At 35.7% G+C, this 19803-nt stretch overlaps 1 protein-coding gene across 9 annotated transcripts in view; it reads left to right on the top strand.

The window, feature by feature from the left end:
- RIC8B (RIC8 guanine nucleotide exchange factor B) overlaps positions 1-19803 on the top strand; it is a 91644-nt gene that overhangs the window by 41122 nt on the left and 30719 nt on the right. For all 9 annotated transcript variants that reach the window (XR_005125716.2, XR_005125714.2, XR_008552141.1 and 6 more), the window contains exons 5-7: positions 9565-9793; positions 10490-10585; positions 14095-14239. Coding sequence is in view for 5 of the 9 variants with exons in the window: in XM_054696085.1 (XP_054552060.1) it covers positions 9565-9793; positions 10490-10585; positions 14095-14239 (470 nt within the window). In the remaining 4 variants the exon portion in view is untranslated. The remainder of the gene's footprint in view (positions 1-9564; positions 9794-10489; positions 10586-14094; positions 14240-19803) is intronic.

Raw genomic sequence — 19803 nt, 5'->3', positions numbered from 1 at the left:
GGAGAAAATCATGCTACAGTGTCAAACAGTCTGCCACATCCTTTATGCAGTGTGTTTTCCTCACAACAATATGCAAGTAACATAGGTTTCTTGCAAATGAGAAAATCACTTCTGATTGCATTTGTAGGGTCATTCCACAGAATTGGATCTCAGACATTGACCTCACCCTTTTGACCACGTCGACTTTTTATTACCAAACAAAATAAATGATCCCTGCCTCCAAGGGCCTGCCAACCCACTATTTTCCACTGTTGCAGATGATTGTGTGTTTGAGCTATTCTGGTCTTTTCTCTCTTTTTTTTTTTTTTTTTTTTTCTTCATAGCCTGTTTATTAAGGCCTTTGCACTTGCTCAATATTCTGCCTGAAATGTTTTTATCCAGATCTTAAAGAGATTGGGTACTACATGTTATTCAGAACTGAGCTCAAATGGCATCTCAGGACTTCCCTTATCACTCACTCCATTTAGATTCATTCACACGCCCATCCTATCATCTTACCACCTTTTTATTTTTTTAATAATACAATCACAACTAAAATAATCTGATTCTTTCATTTTTCTACATGTTCATTGTTTCTCTCCCTCACTAAACTATAAGCCTAACAAGAGTGAAAATCTTCTCCATCACTATATCCACAGCACCTACAACAGGTATACTTTGGAGGTACTCAGTGAATATTGGTTGGAGGGAGTGAGTGTAAGAAGGTTGGATGACATTGCCAAACACCTAGCAGTATAAACTGCTAAGAAACTGTAGGAGGAATTTCCTCAACCCTTTAACTCCCTATTCCTATCTATGAATTTACTATAATCTGTACCCATTCCTTCCTCTCTTCTGCCATTCTCAGAAAACTAAGCGATTCGCTTTATGTCCGAGGTTAATTCCCATCCCTTTTTCCTCTGCCTCCTAAGACCTGATTCTAGCATTTAACTCCTCTCATAGATAGATCTTCAATCTCTTTTTGGGGCTTTACCCCCTCAAAATGTGAATATGGCCAGATCCCTGCCATGTGTTTGACAGGGAGAGAGGGTATCTTTCATCAAACCTTTTTTTCCCTGTCATTGCTAATAGGCTCTTTCTCGCCTTCCCTCTTTTGAATCTAGCCTACATTGACTTTAGTCCTACTACTCCACCAGAATGGCTATTATTAAGATCTCTAATGACTTCTGTCTTGCGTAATCCAGTTGACATTTCTCAGCTGTCATTTTACTTGATCTCTCCACGTCATTTCACATAGGTGATCATTCTTATTCATATACTTTCTTCCAGGGTATACTGGGTTGTTATTCTCCTCCTTCACCAGTTATAATTTCTTTTTGCCCCCTTAATGAATACATTTACATTAAGTGGATTTTTTTGGTGGCTTTTCAAATTTTATTTATTTTTTTTACTTGGGGTAATATCAGGATCCCACCAGCAGGTATTACCACCACACTGTACCAACCACCAGCATACCCATATCTCACCATCAATGACCATTGTGCCTCCTACACTTTTTGTTCTCACCTCTTCCCTAGCGCTTCCCTGCCTTGGTGCTCACTTCTGTAGTTAGCTATCAAGGGGTAGTTTTTAAGCTGTATCTATTAATTTAGTTATAGTCCAGGTATTAGTGATATCATCTGGTATTTGTCTTTCTCTTTCTGACTTACTTCACTTAGCATTCCTTTAAGCGCCATCCATGTTGTTGCACATGGATGAGTTTATCTTTTTTGATCACTGAGTAGTATTCCATTGTGTATATATACCACATCTTCTTGATTCATTCATCTGTGCTAGGGCACTTTGGATTCCATAATTTAGCTATAGCAAATAGTGCTGCAGTAGACATGGGAGTGCAAGTTTCTTTTTGAATTAGTGTTTTTTATTTTGGGGGGTAGATGCTGAGGAGTAGAATTACTGGGTTGAATGGCAGATCTATTTTTAATGTTTGAGACACCTCCATTACTGCTTTCCAAAAGGGCTGAACCAGCGTGAACTCTCAGCAGCAGTGTAAGAGGGCTCCCTTTTCTTCACACCCTCACCAGCACTTGTTTCTGGTCTTTTCAATATGGGCTCTTCTCACGGGTATGAGATGATGTGTGGTCTTGATTTGCATTTCTCTAATAATGAATGATTGTGAATTTTTTTAAATAAATGAATTTTTAATTCTTTTTAAAAATTCTTGTTTTGGATGAGTTGCTTTTCTTAAATTTCCTAAAGAAAAAACCCTCATTTAATTTATACTTGTTAGAAGTTAAATGTTCTTTTTTCACCACTTCATTAAATACGGTCTGTGAATATACATTATATTATATAATGGCAGACTCCTCATAACCATAGTACAGGACCAGTTGCATACACATTCACACTTACAACACCAAAGTAATAATTGTGATGGACAAAAGCAGTGTGTTGAATAGTATAATGCAATAAGTAAAACTGATGGGCACAGAACAATCGTAGACTGAAGTTGCAAGATTTTTCTTTCATATACTTAAGAAGCAGAGTATGTTATAGGCAATTGTGAAGACACATGGTGATATGCTGAAGGACAGAGTAAGGTGATTTTTCCAAAGCATATCTTAAATTTTGTAAAGTACTATCGATTGTTAATATTTTTTCATGTGACTGTTGGCTATTTGAATGTCTTCTTTAGAGAAGTGTGTAGATCTTTTGCTGTTTTTTTTAATTGGATTATTTGTTTTGCTGTTGTAGAGTTTTATGAGTTCTTTGTATATCTTTGATATCAGTCCTTTGTCACATGTATGATGCAAATAATTTCTCTCAGTCAGGTATCTTTTCATCTTATGATTTCTTTCTCTTTACAGAAGCTTTTCAGTTTAATGTAGTCCCAGCTGTTCATATTCTCCTTTGTTTTCCTTGCTGTTGGGAATGAATCCCTAAAGGCATCATTAAACTTTATGTCATGAAATGTTTTGCCTATGTTTTCTTCTAGTTATTCTATGGCTTTAGGTTTTACATCCAGAGCTTTGACCCATTTTGAGTTGATTTTGGTGTACGATGTGAGATCATGGTCTAGTTTTGTTCTTTTGCATGCAACTATTCAGTTTTCCCAACTCTGTTTGTTGAAGGAGGCTATCCTATTCCAGTGTATATATGGGTTTACTTCTGGACTCTCAATTCTACTCTTTTAGTCTGTTTTTGTTCCAGTACCAGGATGTTTTGATTAGTATGGCTTTATAATATACCTTGAGGTCTCGGAGAGTGATAATCTCCATTTTCTTCTTTGTCTAGATTGTTTTTGCTATTCAGGGTCTTTTGTGACTCGATATGAATTTCAGTAGTATTTGTTCCAGTCCTTTGAAAAACACCATTGATATTTTTATTGGGATTGCGTTGAATCTGTATATTGCTTTGGGTAATATAGCTATTTTGGCAATGTTGATTCTTCCAATCAATGAGCAGGGAATATTTTTCTATTTCATTGTGTTTCCTGTTTCTTTCAACAATGTCTTCTGGTTTTCTTTGTAGAGATCTTTTGCCTCCTTTGTTAGGTTACTCCTGAGTGTTTAATTTTTTTTTTTTTTGATGTAATAGTAAATACGGTCACTTTTTTAATTTCTTCCTCTTCTATCTCATTGTATATAGGAAGGCAACTAATTTGTGTGTGTTGATTTTATACCCTGCCACTTTGCTAAACTGTTTCAATTAGGTTTCCATGGAATCTTGAAGGTTCTCTATGTATATTGTCACATCATCTGCAAATAATGATAGTTTTACTTTTCTTTCCCAATTTGGATTCCTTTTATATCTTTCTTGTGTCAGATTGCGCTAACTGGAACTTCCAATATAGCAGTGGTGAGAATGAATATTGTTGTCTTGTCCCAGATCTTACTGGAAAAGCTTTCAGTTTTTCAGCATTGAGAATGATATTCTAATGCAATGGGTTTCTTGTGAATGGCTTTTATTATGTTAAGGTATGTTCCGTTTAAGGGTTTTCATCATGAATGGATGTTGGATCTTAGCAAATGCTTTCTCAGCATCTATTGATATGAGCATATGGGTTTTATTTTTTATAAGATTTTATTTAATTTTGCATAGAAAACTAGGGTATAGGCCGGAGGTGTGGGAGGTGAGAGGATTCACCAGAGACAGAGTGGGGAGCAGAACAGCAGATCTACTGACATACACTGCTAAAAGGAGCTGCGCGCCAAACAGGAGAGATCTGCTGCACCATGTGGGTCAGTTCCTGGCCAGGGATCGAACTCAGGCTGTCGTGGTGGTAGGGCTGAGACTTAACCCCTAGGCCACTAGGGAGGCCTCTGATCATATGGTTTTTATCTTTTTGTTGCTGTGGTGAATTACATTGATTGATTCTCAGATGTTGATTCATCCTTGTGCTCCTGGTATGAATGAATCTTGCTTGGTTGTGGTGTATGATCCTTTTAATGCATTGTTATATTCAGTTTGCTAGGATTTTTACATCTGTGTTCATTAGGGAGATTGATCTGTAATTTTCTTTTTTTGTTGTCTTTGTTTGGTTTTGGTATTAATGTTGACCTCATAAAATGTATTTGGAATTCTTCTTTTTCAAGTCTTTGGAAGAGTTTGAGCAAGACAAGTATTAGTTCATCTTTGAAGTTTTAATAGCGTTCATTTGTAAAGTCATCTGGTCCTGGACTCTTTTATTTTTTGGGAGTTTTGATTACTGTTTCAATTTCCTTGTTTGTGATTGGCTCTTTTAGGGTTTCAATTTTTTCCCTCTTCAGTCTCAGATGATTGTATAAATCTACTGAATTGTCCATTTCTTCTAGGTTATTGAATTTGTTCACATACAAAAGTTCATAGTAGCTCTAATTCTCCTCTGAATTTCTGCAGCATCTGTTGTGATTTCTTCTCTTTAATTTTTGGTTCTATTTATTTGAGTTTTCTCCCTTATTTTCTTGGTGAGCTAGAAGTTTATTTTCTTCTTTTCAAAGAACTGGATTTTGCTTTGTTGATCTTTTCGACTGCCTTTCTTATTTCTAATTCACTTACATGTGCTATGATTTTTGTTATTTCTCCTATTCTACTGGCTGTTAGAAGTTTTAGAAACAAAATCAGGATACTGGAGGCAAAAAATGAAGCCCTAAATAAGATAAATGGAGGGTTTTATTTTTTTAATGGAGTCTTCTGATTCTTAAGTTGAGAGAGTAGGTTACTTATTTCAGCTATTTCTTGTTTCTTGATGTGGGCCTATATACTTCCCTCTTACTAGTGCTTTTGTTGTGTCCCATTAGTTTTGGATAGTAGTGTGCTTGTTTTCATTTGTCTCAAGGTATTTTTAAATTTTTTTCTTAGATTTACACTTTAATCCAGTGGTGTTTCCTCTTTCCTTTTCCATTTATACATTTGCAAGTTCAATTACACTGACTTCTTATTCCACTTCATCTGTTGTTCTTCTGTTACTTTCTCCTGAATTTTTAATCTCCTACATTTCTCTTTTGAAATCCTGAAACTCCTTTTTTATCTTATTTAGGGCTTAATTTTCTGTCTCCAGCACCTTGATTTTATTTCTAAGGACATTTACTTTTTTTCTGAGTTTTTTTCCTTTTCTTTGAATGTCTTTATCATTACCATTCTAAACTCTGTATCTGACAGGGAGAACATAGCTTCCATAGCTATGAATTTGGATTGTGGAGATTTGTTCTCTGTGTTCTTTGCACTATTCCTTTGAGAACTCATGTTGCTGTTTGTTATGTTTTTCCTTCTGCCCATTATTAGCTAGTGTATGTGGGGTTTCCGGTGGGTGTGGCTCCTCTCTCCTCACTTGTCAGGGGTCTCACTTATCTGCTCAAGCAGCTGGCAGGATCTCATGGTATGTCACCAGGCCTCTGCTGGTCTGGGCAGGGGTTAGTGGGGCTGCACAGGGGGTCATGAGGCCTCTGGCCACTCTGGCACCCTCCCAGAAGTGAGTACCAGTTAAAAGTTCTTCCTCTATTCCTCACTCTGGATAAAGTACTCCATGCTCAACCTTCCTATTGTTTCAGTCCATACTCACATCCTTACTGAAACCTCAGTAAATTGGATTAATTATCTGATCCAGTCTTCTCTTTAAATTCCATCAGCATGCTAATGACTCCACAGTTTATATCTCTAACCCAAATCTCCCTCCTTGAACTCCAGACTCTTTTAGTTAACTTCCTACTAACATTTCCACTTGGATGTCTGATGAGGCATCCCAGACATAATGTATCCAAAATTAAGCTCTTGCTTTCCCTGTAGCTCTTCCTACTTTAGCTTACGACAACTCTCACTTTCCACTTAAGGCTAGAACCTTGAATTCTCACACTTCCCAATTCTCACACTTCCCATTAGCCCGTCAGGAAATCCTTCAAAATATATCTGGATATAACTCCTTCACAGTTATCATCCTGATTACTCATCTGAATTATTATAGTAATACCCTAAGGTTCTCCTGACCTTTGACATCTTAATAACTGTTCTCAACTGTTTAACGTAAGTTAGAGCATATTACATGCAAAAACCCTTCAACAAATTCCCATTGAGCTCCAAATAAAAACTAAAGCTATCATGGCCTACACGACCAATATGGCCTGTGGTTGCCTGTCTGATCCCCTATCCTGTTTCTCTCCCTGTGTGTGGTCGTTCAGCCACACCAATTTCTTTGCAGTGTTCAAACAGCCAATCGCTGCTCCTGGACTGGGGCCTTTCCTCTTGGTCTTCTTCCTGGGCTGCCTTTTCCTTCCAAGAGAGCCATTTGGCTCATTCCCTAACTTCCTTTAAGTCTTTGCTTAAGACACTGTCTCAGTGACGTCTGCCCTAATCACCTAGTTCATAATTACAACCTATCTTACCCTCTCTTGTTTCTTTCCCCACTTACTGCAAACTACTTCCCTTTTAGAATGCTACTCTCTTTTATTTTCTGTTGACTGTTCTCTCCATGCTGGGAAATAAGCTCCACAAGGGCAAGGATTTTTCTCTTTTTTTCCATAATGCCTGCATAAAACAATGTTTGGCATGAGTAATTAATAAGTAATTACTTGATTGAATTAGATTAAATTTAGGTATTTACATCTGAAAATCTTTTGGCAATCTTTAGTTCATATAAGTAGACCTTATAAGGGAAAAAGATGTGCGAGTCCTGGATATAAGGAAGATAAATTTCACCAGGAAAATTTGTTACCAGCTGTAGATCTATATCAGCCTTATTGTGCTTCTCAATGTCATTTGGTATTAAATTATGGTTAGTCCAGTGTTGACACGGACTGGATTTGAGATTGCCTTCTTTCTCACAACTAACAAGGCTTTAATCAGGGCGTTAAGGAGCGCTAAATATGCCTTGCTTTTGAATCTGCATATCAGGAGGGGGCTGGGAGCCTGAGTAGGAGGATGTCATGTCCCAGTGATTAATGATCTCTAGGAAGCTGACAAGGAGAGTAATATACACAGTATTCCTACCCCCTGGAGTCGGAATGCAAACACCATTGTGCGGTTCTGTGCATAGTCACTGACTTCCTGGTAGCTGGAGAATTTCATACACTCTCTTACCACAAATAAAACTGTCAGAGAAGTGACAGAGCTCAAAACACTGGCCTTCCTTACTTAAAAAGAATAGCTCAGACACAGTGAGCCAGAAAATTAATTTTGTAGCTGTTTGGGAACCTAGTTTAATGAGAAATGGGGAAATGGGAATTTTTCTTGAAAAGCGCTAAAACCTTCAAATATTTGTTAAATCAAGCTCTACATTTGGTTTCTTAAATTTACCAAATTCCTAGAAACTGCTTATTTTAAATGAATTTAAGGAAAACTCCCTTTGTAATGAAATGGATGGTTCTAAACTTACTCATGTGGTCTCTATGGGAGAGCCAGAGAATCATGCTATGGATGCCAGCGTCTGTTGCCCTGTGTTGAAAAAAGATCCTAACATTTCACAATGGCTTCTGAATTTCTGACATTTCACAAATGACTTAAACAATTTTAGAAAGAAATTCTAAGGTAGAGTTCATGTTTTTTTTCTTTCTTTTATTCCCAATGAATTTATAATTTTTAATGTTTCCAAATCCTTAAGTCCGAAAGCGAAACATTTTTAAGAGATAAGAGACTACACATGGGTGCAAAAATTTTTTAAAGAACATTTGTGGGAAAAGCAATTTTTTCCATCCAGTTGTGATTATTTTCAGGTTACCCAAATGTGAGGGACTTTTACAGACAGTAGCAGTAAGAATAGCAGCAGCAATCAGCAGTATTAATAACAGTAGTACATTTTTAGTGCAGACAAAAAAAAGTTTAGGAACCATTCTCTCATAGGACTTGTTAAATTATTTTTGCTCATGATTAAGATTCTTTTGATGCCCCATACATTGCTACTCGTTGTGCACTATAATATTTAAACTTTGATTTATTACAAATTTTTTCCATGATATAAAAAGAAGGGAAATATTTTTTTTGGAGAAATGGAACCACATTTGAGGGGAAGGGAGGAAAAAACCTTGTATTATATTTGTTGTGTTGTTTATTTTCTTTTATTTTTGAGGGTATAACTATAAATTCAAAGGAACTACTATGGTCTAATCAAGACAATCAAATGGATGAAGTGCTGAATTTAGTTTCCAAGTGGTTAGACTTTTAAATTGCATTTGCAAGAGTTTATTTTTAGTCAGGATGTAGTTATTTTTAGATCTGCTTCTCAGTCACTAGGAAATATAATGCCTGTCTTTCCATTGTTGTTTATCAGGAAGTTCTGAGGCACAGGCTTATAAGATTCAGTTAGCACAGAACATCACCTCTCCTGTTAGATATAAGAATAGGAAATAATACATTAAGAAAAATATATTAATTGGAAATATGTCTAATTTTTAAAATGTTATTATCATCTTAATCTCTAGTACACTGAGCAGCAGGAAAAGATTTTTAGGGAATACCAAAATTACAAGGTTTGGGTTCCCCCTACTGGTATGCCTCCCAGGCGCCTGTATTCATTAATAGATAGCAGAGCAACCTAGGGAACAGAAATTTCAAATAGCTATGTTGGCTTCTTTTAAACAGACCTGGTGATGAGAGAGACAGAAAAAGCACCATTACCTATTTTCTGCTAATGTCTTACAAAAAAATGGATGATCTAAAATTTGTGTTTTCTACATCTAGAAAGAGCAAAACAATCCTATAATACTTGGTTTTTAATGTTGTCTCTATAATAAGCTACTTATATATAGTGCTTCTCAAAATGTTTTACGTTGTAATCTAAGGAATAATAAAATACCACTGGATCCACAGAAGGATTTAAAACCCCAAGGAAAAAAATGCAAAGCTAGTATTATGTCATAATAAAATTAAAGAGCTGGTGTTAAAGCTCACTAATACCTATAACTATTTTAGCATTTTAGAAAGTGACATGACATCATGTGATTGTGTGTGTCTACTTAACATCTGTTCTAATAGTCATATGTGTATTTGAAACAATTCTTTATTTTCTCTCTTAATAAATACCAAGTAATATTAATGGCACGTTTTGAAAAAGAAAAATTTTAATTGACTCCTAAAACACTCCTGAACTTCTTATGCTTGCATTTTAAAGGACTAATCAATCAAATTAAAATACTGTGTTTTTAAATTGCTTTTCAGCAATGCAGTCAACCTTTTAAGCAATGTTCCGGTCTCTTGTTTGGATGTTCTCATTTGTCCATTAACCCATGAAGAAACAGCACAAGAGGCAACCACTCTAGATGAACTGCCCAGTGACAATACAGATGAAAAAGGAACAGTTTTGAAAAACAATACCATGGTATACAATGGTATGAATATGGAAGCTATTCATGTTTTACTCAATTTTATGGAGAAGAGAATAGACAAGGTAAGGCTGATAAAATAAAGGCCTTGGGAAGATACTTATAAAGAATACAAATGTGACAAATGTACAAACATCACAAGACATGATTTTTAAATCTAAGCTTTTTTAAATCTAAGCTTTATATATATGTGTACACATATATATGGCTGACATCTTCCATTGTTGTTTATACTCTTACTTTGTTACAACATGATAAATTGCTGAAACGAAGTTGAAAATTGTGTTGATACAACACCAAAATTGTGACTAATGCATGAACAAAGGGAAAAATGAATTGCTTTCTGTGTAGGTATTTTGTAAAGTGATAGAAATAAAAAGTATCCTTCCCCCAAACACTTGATGATAAACACTTTCCAAAATACCTAAAATATATCTTTTTTTTTTTTTTTTAAACAATTTTCTGTTGTTGGCAGCAAGGTGGTAGGGGTGGGCCATCAAAGCTTTTCCATCCTCTAAGGTCATTGAGGGCCAGTGAGGACTCTAGAAAATGTAGGAAAATGCAGGAAGGATAAAAGTGGGTGTTAGTAAACATGAAACTGATAAAATGGAAATATTGTTAGGAAAATAACTTTTAAAATGATTTGTAAAGATCTGGTAACATAAGATTTCGCCACCTCAAAAAAGGATTATTAATATGCTCAATTATGGCAGAAGTGATACTGTTAGAAACTAATGTGGTATGTATGGTTTTCTTTATAGGGAAGCAGCTATAGAGAAGGTCTAACTCCAGTTCTCAGCTTATTAACAGAATGTTCCCGAGCCCATCGAAACATCAGAAAATATCTCAAAGATCAGGTAAACGCTTAGTGTATATTACATGTGACAGTTAATCTTTTATATATATACATATATATATTTAATATTGGATGAGTTAAATTCTTTCATGAGTTGTTTTTTTTTCCCCAGAAAGTCAGAAATTTGAAAAAGTAAAGTTTTAATCTTTGAAATTTTCCTAATCAAGAAATAAGTGATCCTGTTTGTGTGTGTGTGTTTTGAGTCATTGATTCATTTCTTCAACACATTTACTTATATCTATTATGTGCTATATTTTAAGCATTGAAAGACAGATGAAGTCTTTGCCTTGTGAAGTTTACCTTATAGTCGGGGAGGGGAACAAAAAATAAATAAATATTTGAAAGTGTTCTGAAGAAAAATACAGAAGAAAAAGGGGAGTCTTGGGGGAATTAGGGAGGACCTCGCTGAGGAAACAACATTTAAGCAGAAACTTAGATAAATATGTAACGTATCTCTAAGGATATCTGGAAGAGCAATGTGCCAGAGAGGAAGAGTTCAAAGTCCCTGAGAAAAGATGCTTTGGTATGCTTAAAGAAAGCAAGAAGACTAAGCCACAGCGCACAGGTAGGGGGATAGTGTTAGGTGAGGGTAGAAAAGTAATGAGGAAACAACATAAAATTGTATAGGATTTTTCATTCTCTTCTAAGTGAGATTGGACCATTTTGAGAAGAGGAGTAACATGATCTCATGGATATTTAAAGATACTCAAGCTACTACTTGTAGGGTGGACTAGAGAAATATGAGTCGATACGAGGAGACCAGCACAAGAGAGAGCCAACATGAAGGTAGTAGTAAAAAATAACCAAAGATTCCCTTATGAGGAGGAGGCACTGCAGATTGTGATCATCAAGAAAAAAACTTTGATAACAGTGTAAAATGAACCATGGCTAATAAATTATACTATGTCTTACAGTGACCACCTGATTAAACCCAACTCACGTATACCAAAGGAAATTGGTCCTGAATATTCTGTATTTGGGCAGGTAGAGAAGAGACCAGATGGTAGAAATTAATAACCCATGTTGGGTTAGTTTGGAGAGGATTATATAAGAGATGAGGTTTCTGTGGATTTGAAAAAAGGAATTGGGAAGATTTTCCAAAAATATTATTGGAGGGTAATATTTAGGAGGGAGGAAATAGGACCCATTTATGTTGACTTTTTCTGGGAATAGTATATGATGATAAAACATTTCTTTTTTTAATTTTCTTTAAGGAACCCAATACATTTTGTTTGATAAACATTTGTTAATAAGTTCTGTACTCTGGAGCTTTAGGTACATACTCTGAAATCACTTGTTGCGTATCTCATCCTTTTAGAAATGGGAAATAAACCCAGTATGAGCGACTGAATCAAAGAATAAGATTTTATTGTGCAGTTACCTGGTCTCTAAAGAGTACAAAGAACATGTGCGCGCCCCGTCATAGATATTGAAATGTGGATCCTGTAAACACTATGGGTAGATTACTCAATTTTGTGGCATTTAGTTTCCATTTTTGTTCATAGCTTTATCTCCAGTGCCTCCAGTACATGATGGATATGCAGTATAAAAAAAGAGGGAAAGAAGAAAATCAGCTGAAAGGATTAAATAAAATACACATAAAGAGTCTGACACAGTAAACAATAATTTGACTTTGTATCTATCCTCATTTCTTAGCATAGTACCTAGTTCATAGAAGTCTCTTTTATCAAGATAACATTACTTGAATTAATTTTTTTCAATCAGCAAGTATTTATTGAACACCTATAATGTGCCCAGTGCTGAGAAACATATATAAGAAAAAAAAATTCTGCCTCCTGGAACTGATACTCTGGAAAAAGGTAGAAAGTGAAGAAGTATTTACTGTGTCAGGTGATAGTGCTATAGGAAGATTAAAATAGAGTAAGGTAGAGTGATAAGAAAGAGAATACTAAAGATTTGCTACGTAGGGTGGTCAGGGAATGTCTTCTATAAGTGACATTTGAACACAAAGACTTAAAGGGATCTTTAAGCTTTCAAATTTCTAGAACAAGAGCTACTAGGCAGAGGGACAGCAAGTACAAAGACCATGAGGCAGGAAAGTGCTTGGCGTTCCATGGAGGTCCTCCTGGCTGTGGCAGCATAAGGAATAAATATAGCAGAAATGTAGTCAGAAAAGTAACAGGAAGCCAAATTATGTGGGGTTGTAAGGACATTGGAGTTATGTGCAATTAAGGGAGTTGTAAAGACCTTATCTTTAACTATGAGATGAGATGCCATGGAAACCGGAGAACTGTGAGAACAATGATATATAACCTGACTGTCAAAGGATCAGCCTTGCTGTTAAATAGAGAAGAAATTATAGAAGGACTAGAATCGAAGCGGATCATTTAAGAGGCTAGGGTAACATTCCAGGAGAGAAATATTGATAGTTTGGTTTTAGTCATACTTAGTAGGGAGCAAGAAGTGATTAGATTGTGAATGTTTGTTGATAGATTGGATGTGGGGTTGAAAAAGAAAAATCAAGTCTCTCTGCAAGAATTTTGTGCTATACAGTTGGAAAAATGTACTTGCCATTTAATGAGCTGGAAAACTAGAAAGAACAGCTGTGGTGGAAGCATCAAGAATTTTGTTTAAACCATGCTAAATTTGAGAGAGACCTACAAAAGTTTGGAATCAGGAAAAAAATCAAGATGGAGATATAATTTTGGGAGTTACCAGTATACAGAGAGCATATAAAGCCATAAAACTAGATGAGAACACCAATTGAGTGAGTGAAAATAGTGAAGAAATCCCAAGAACTCAGCCTTGAGTATTCCAACACATATTAAAAAAAGAAAAAAATTGGCAGAAGTGATTGAGATGAGGCCACCAATGAGACAGGAGGGAAACCAGCAGAGAGGAGCCTGGGTGGATGGGTAATGGAGTGACTGAACAAAGGACAGACAAACTAAGCAAATTATCTAAGTCCTCTGGAGTGCTGGTGCTGTGCTACCTCCTTGGCAGGATGAGTGTGAGTACTGATTAGAGAGAATGTGTGTATACCATTTATTACATCAACTAACACATAGAAAGTACTCAATGATCAGTAACCATTTTTATTATGAAACAACTAAAAAATAAAAGTAAAGACTTTTTAAATAAATCCTGGAGATGCTGCAGGAATTAAAAGAAGATAAAAATCAGAGTAAGTCAGGATATTATGAAAGTGTCTATGAAAAAAAAACTTTACCCAGACTTTAAAATGGATTTTGATAGAGGCAAACAGCCTTTCTAAATGCTGAGCTGAGTAAAAATTGGAAATAGATTTTGTGTATATCATGGTAGTATTGAAGAGAGAGGTTTCTCTTCCAATGAAACCTCATTACAGGAATGAAGTTATTTGAAGTTTATTTTTTGTTGTTTTTTTTGGAAGTAAACCCATTTATTTGTTTTTCCATTCTTAGAAAAATGAAGCTCAGAGTATATGACAAGACTGACCAGTTGCATATTAACATCCTTGTTTACTCTAATGCACCTGATTTACGATGATTTTTGCATTTGTGCCATTAGGTTTTACCACCATTGAGGGATGTGACAAATCGGCCTGAAGTTGGCTCAACTGTGAGAAATAAGCTGGTCCGCCTCATGACACATGTTGACCTTGGAGTCAAGCAAATTGCTGCTGAATTCCTTTTTGTCCTTTGCAAAGAGAGAGGTAAGTTAATTTCTCTTTGCCAATATGTTTTTTATCTTTGTGCAAATTTGAGAAGTTTTTCTGTTAGAAGTGACCATTTCATTCCACTCTTTTCAGAGCTTTTTCTCTCTCTGTTCTATTAGAGGACCTAAAGAGATATTTAAATTAATAATTTTAAAACATTTTCTTTATATCCCTAAAGTCTTTATCACTTCGCAGCAGGCCTTTTGACTAAGATCAAGTGTAGTATATTCCTAAAGTCTTTGAGACATCCTGCTATACTACAGACAAACCCAAACTTGCTAATCTTGATGAGTCAGGACCTGAAACCATTTTGAAACAACTGCTTAAGTAAATCAGGTGCTACTATTTTAATAACTTGGCAAATACCTGGATTCATTCACCTTTTTCCTTCCCTTTGGAATTAAAGCTATAGGAGTTTTGGTTTCTTCACTAGGTCCTTTAGTCAATAAATAGTTGTTAATGTAACCGATATAATACACTAACTGGAAATACAAAAATGGCTGAGTCACCCCTTACCCTTGAGATAAGATAGAGGTAGAGAGAAATTTTTAAATAACTACTAAAGTATAATAAATATGTGTCTTCTGAGATATATTTAATAATTCAAAATATTTCCTAAAATTATATGGTTATTTGCTCTACAGAAGGCAAGATCTCTAAGCAAGGAATTTTAGTTAAGTTATTCAGATATTCTTACCTAGTTCTTTATCTCCTAGTTCATAAATGTGTTAGTATAAAACTCCCATCTGAGCATATTTTTATTCCACTTTTTTTGAAGTACTCCAGTTTTGTGAGATCTTAGATAATTTGGTTGTGGAAAACTTCATTCACTTCTATGAAAAATTTAAGTCACTTGAATTCTCTTCTCCCACCACCTTCTTTATTGAGATGTCATAGACAAAATTGTATATATTTAAAATGTGTTGATTTGACATATATATACATTGTGAAATGATTATCACAGGTTAATTAACACATCCATCACACAGAAATTATCTTCTTGCTTGTGTGGTGAGAGTGCTTAAGGACGACTCTCGGCAAGTTTCAAGTGTGCAATACAGTGTTATTACTTGCAGTCACCATGCTATAAATTAGATCTCTAGAACTTATTCATGTTATTACTGAAAGCTTGTTTCCTTAATCAGTTATCTCCCTTTTTCTACCTCCAGACTGCTGGTAACCACAATTCTACTCTGTTTTATGAGTTTGACTTTTGTTGTTTTTTAGATTCCACGTACAAGTTAAATCATAAATTATTTGTCACTCTGGCTTATTTCACTTAGCATGATGCCCATGTGGTCCATCCACCTTGTCTCAAATGATAGGATTTCCTTCTTTATCATGGCTGAATATTTGTGTGCGTTTGTGTCTGTGTCTTCGTTATCCATTCATCTGCCAATGCGCATTTTGTTTGTTTCCCTATCTTCACCATCATGAATAATGCTGTAATGAACATGGGAGTGCAACTATCTCTTGGGGATACTGATTTCGTTTCCTTTGGAGGTATACCTAGAAGTGGGTTTGCTTGATCATATAGGTAGTTCTGTTTATTTTTTTAGTACCTTCTATACTGGTTTCCATTATAACTGCCACCACCAGTGTGCCAACAATTACCTTTTTACCACATCCTCACCAACATTTATCTCTTGTCTTCTTAATAAGAGCCATCTCAACAGATACGTGGGGATATCTCGTGATTTTGATTTGCATTTCCCTAATGATTGGTGATATTGAGCACCTTTTCATGTATCTATTGGCCATATGTATGTCTTCTTTGGGGAAAAATGGACCTCTTTATTTGGGATTTTTTTCTTGCTGTTGAGTTGTATCCATTGATTTTTTTTTTTTTTTTAAGATTTATTTATTTTTTATTTATTTATGCAAGCACTGGGTACAGTCAGAAGCACGGGAGGGTGAGAGAATTCACCAGAGCCAGAGCGGGGAGCAGAGGGGCAGAAGGACTGAAGTACACTGCTGAGGGGAGCAGCGGGCGGCAGGAGAGGTCTGCGCGCCATGCGGGACCCTCCTCCGGTGGCTGGGGAGCAGCTGGGGATCGAACCGGCGCTGCAGAGGCTGTGGGCAGCTTCGCAACCCAGTGCTCAACCGCTGTGCCACTGGGGAGGCCCTCCATTGAATTCTTAAATTTCATTTCTGACTAATTGCTCTCTCTACTTCAGTTCCTCTTAAGATGATACAGTAGCAACATAATTTGATCAATGTCATAATGATAATAAATTCAGCTTTTATGTATCTAGGTGCCTTATATTAGACATTCTGTGCATAATGTCACTTAATTTTCATAATGCCTAAATAAAGTAAGTAGTATCGTTGTTTCAGTTTCATAAATGAGGCACACTGGTACTTGAGAGTCTTTTAAGAACTTATACCTAGCTCACGTAGGTGCTTAGGACTAGCGCCTAAATCCTTTTCCATTTTGCCATGTTTCCTATCATAGTAATAATGTTCAACTATTATAGTTTATTTAGCATCTGCTCTTTTAAACAATTTAATTATTTCATGACTTTGGAAAAAGATTTTAGAGTCTTGGAATTAGGTGACTGCTATTAGTACCTTGCATGTAGTAATCACTTGATTTTTTTCTAAAATCAGAAATGGGCTACTTTTAAAGTGTAGCTTTGTATGTATGTACATAAATCAAAATAACATGTTATATTTTAATTTTAAAAGATTTATCAAAATATGCACTAAAATGCTATTGTTACCTTGGAATAGTAGGATGACTGGTGATTGTTTATAATTCTCTGTATTTTACTATTTTTCTACAAGGAGCATGCCTTTCTTGTGCACTTTTTAAAAAGTCGTTAAAGGGGGGAAAATAAAATGTATTTTATATATTCAATATGTATCTAGGTAAATATTGCATATCTAAATTATAACTAAATGATTGTTCCGAATAACGATTGTCTAACTGTAATCACCTTACCAACATGTTAGAGTAAAATGCATTTATCATAGCAAATATGGTATAAGTATTTATAAATGAATTTGTTAAGTTTTCATCATTTGAAATAGATTTGTTACTATCCCTGGTGTACAGTATTTGAGGTTTGATAATCCTAACTTTGAGGCCAACCCACATTATCAAAATATTGTCATTTTCTCTGAGCCTTTAACAGTTCTATAAATACCAATCTGCTTTTCTTTCCAATGTGATTATAAGTTCAGGAGATATACTCTACTGAAGTAAAAATTTACTAATTTCGACAAACACATTTTGAGCTAAATCCTGGGAATACAGAGCTATTTTATGCAAGATAAACAAAAGTCTCTGCCTTGTTTTTATCACAACTCAAGGGTCACAGACTCGATGCCTACAGGTGCCAGGCTGTTAATAAAAGTAAGTCAGATACACTGGACACAGCTTCATAAATGATGAAAACTGTCACTTAGCTCATTATTGGGAGAGACAGTAGGTGTGAGTAGGGGAGAAAGAGAATTGGAACGAGGACATTGGAGCTATTTAGCTCTGATGTTAGGAACAATTATTTAAGGAACATATGGCCAGAGTTACGAGATCTTCCAAATTTTCAAGATTTTTACATAAAATCTCCCAGCTTTTAAATGTTTTCAATTCTAATTTAAAACCTTCACGAAAAAACCTCCACACTGTTTGTAGTCTGTGTTCAACTTATTAAGTAACCAGAGTTTGGAGGCAGAATATATTAAAATTAAATAAATGTCAAAGTTATCAGGGTGACTAAACTATCCTCTTAAGGTTGTTCAAAGCTAAATTTGAAAATGAAGGTACCATAATTGAGGTTTAAACAGACCACAGGGCAGAGGAAGCAAGCAGCAATCAAACTGGGTTGGGAATACGGAAACTGAATTAAGAAGGGTATTTGAAAAGGGGTGGGATGCAAAGGGCAAAACTGTATGAAAGACTTGGCAAAGGAAGAGCCATTTAATTGTCTCAGATACCCATTTGTGAGTGGTCAGACTGCATCTCCAACTACTATTTGCCCACAGGTTAATTTACAGTACCACTTGTTTTTTTGAGCCGTACCAAAACTGAACTTTTATTGCCTATTAATGCAAATTGTTTGGTACAGGAGACCTTAAGATAAACCTTATATACTTTAGTAAATGAAAGTAATTTGTAAAATGACCCCCTGCCTTTGTGGGTTTTCCATCTTTTCGCACATGCATTAATTCCCCATATGTGCCAGGCATCATGGCAGGTGTACTAAATTCCAGAGGTGTACTCCTCAGCACAGAGCCCCAACCTGTAGACTTACCTTTGCCTCCTTTATTTCAGTTTCAGAGGAATAGGTGTCCCTAGCTCAGAAATAGTCTCCCTTTCCTATTGTTCTGTTCTTGACTGTCTTCTCAGAAGCCTTGCTCCATCAGTTGTTACCCTCTATTCTTTTGTTTTCTAACCCTCCCTATGTTTTCCTCAACCTATACACATCTCTTCATGTTACTGTTTTTCACTTCTTAGCATCTTGAAAGACTGTTGGTTTTCTTTGTCTCATCCTTACTAACCATGCAGTGTTCAACTTGCTGCAAATCAGGCTATTCATTACCACTCCCTACCCCTTCCAACCCCTCCACCCCTCCCCAAAATGCTTTAAAGTAAGGTTACAAATTAATTTTTTTAAATAATGGGTGTGTTTTTAGTCTTTATGTTACTACATCTCTTGTAACAGTTGACACTATTGACCACTCTCTTTGTTTCTGTGCTACCACATATACTGGATTTCCTTTGACCTACCTCTCTGTTCATTCTTTTCAGTTTTATTTGCTAACTCCAATCTTTGTCCATATTTAATTGCTAGTATTCCCTAGAGTTCTCTTCTGGCCCCCTCTCTCACTTCATATTGCTTCCTGAGTGATTTCATCTTCTTCCTTCACGTCTGCCTCAGCCCTTTTGCTGGGGATTCCCAGATCTGTGTCTCTTCATAAACTCTTAAAATAATCATATCTCTGTTTCTAGTCAGCTTTTCTTCAGTCTGTTTTCCACATGCCTAACAGGAATAGTGCTAAAATGCAAATATAATCTTGTCATTTTCCCTTGTAAAACTTCTAGTAACTTCCTATCACTTGCATAGTAATTCCAAATTTTACCTCCATGACCTACTTCTAGGTATTTTCTGTACACTCCTACCTTATACTTTCTGTTTAATCATACTCAGTTCTTTATCTTTGCTTGATAATTTTGCATTGTTTTTTGGCACATTTCCATGGCTTAGCAGATGCCTTTTCTTTTGCATGGGGGATACCTTTCCCCATCTTTGTTAGCATGGTGAACTTATCTTTGAAGATCATCCTATGCATCGTCTTTATGAAGCCTTCTCTGATTATCCCAGGCAGAGCTAATCACTCTCTGACTTGTACCATTTTTTTATTCTTCTGACATTTGTAGTGTTGTAACTCTCTTTGTCAAACTTGCATTCTAGACATTGAGCTTCAAAATCTCTTCATCTGTGTGTCCTCAGTGTTTAACAAAGTACCTTACAGATTGTAAGTGGCCTGTAAATGTTTAATGAAACAACAGATTTTTGTGTTGTCTATGAATTCAGTGTGGTGAATACACTGTTTTA

Source organism: Talpa occidentalis, unplaced genomic scaffold (genome assembly GCF_014898055.3).
Source record: "Talpa occidentalis isolate TD23 unplaced genomic scaffold, MPIMG_talOcc4v2.1 talOcc4.16, whole genome shotgun sequence".
Lineage (NCBI taxonomy): Eukaryota > Metazoa > Chordata > Mammalia > Eulipotyphla > Talpidae > Talpa > Talpa occidentalis.
Note: the sequence above shows the minus strand (reverse complement) of the source record. Positions and strands in the feature narration are given on the sequence as shown.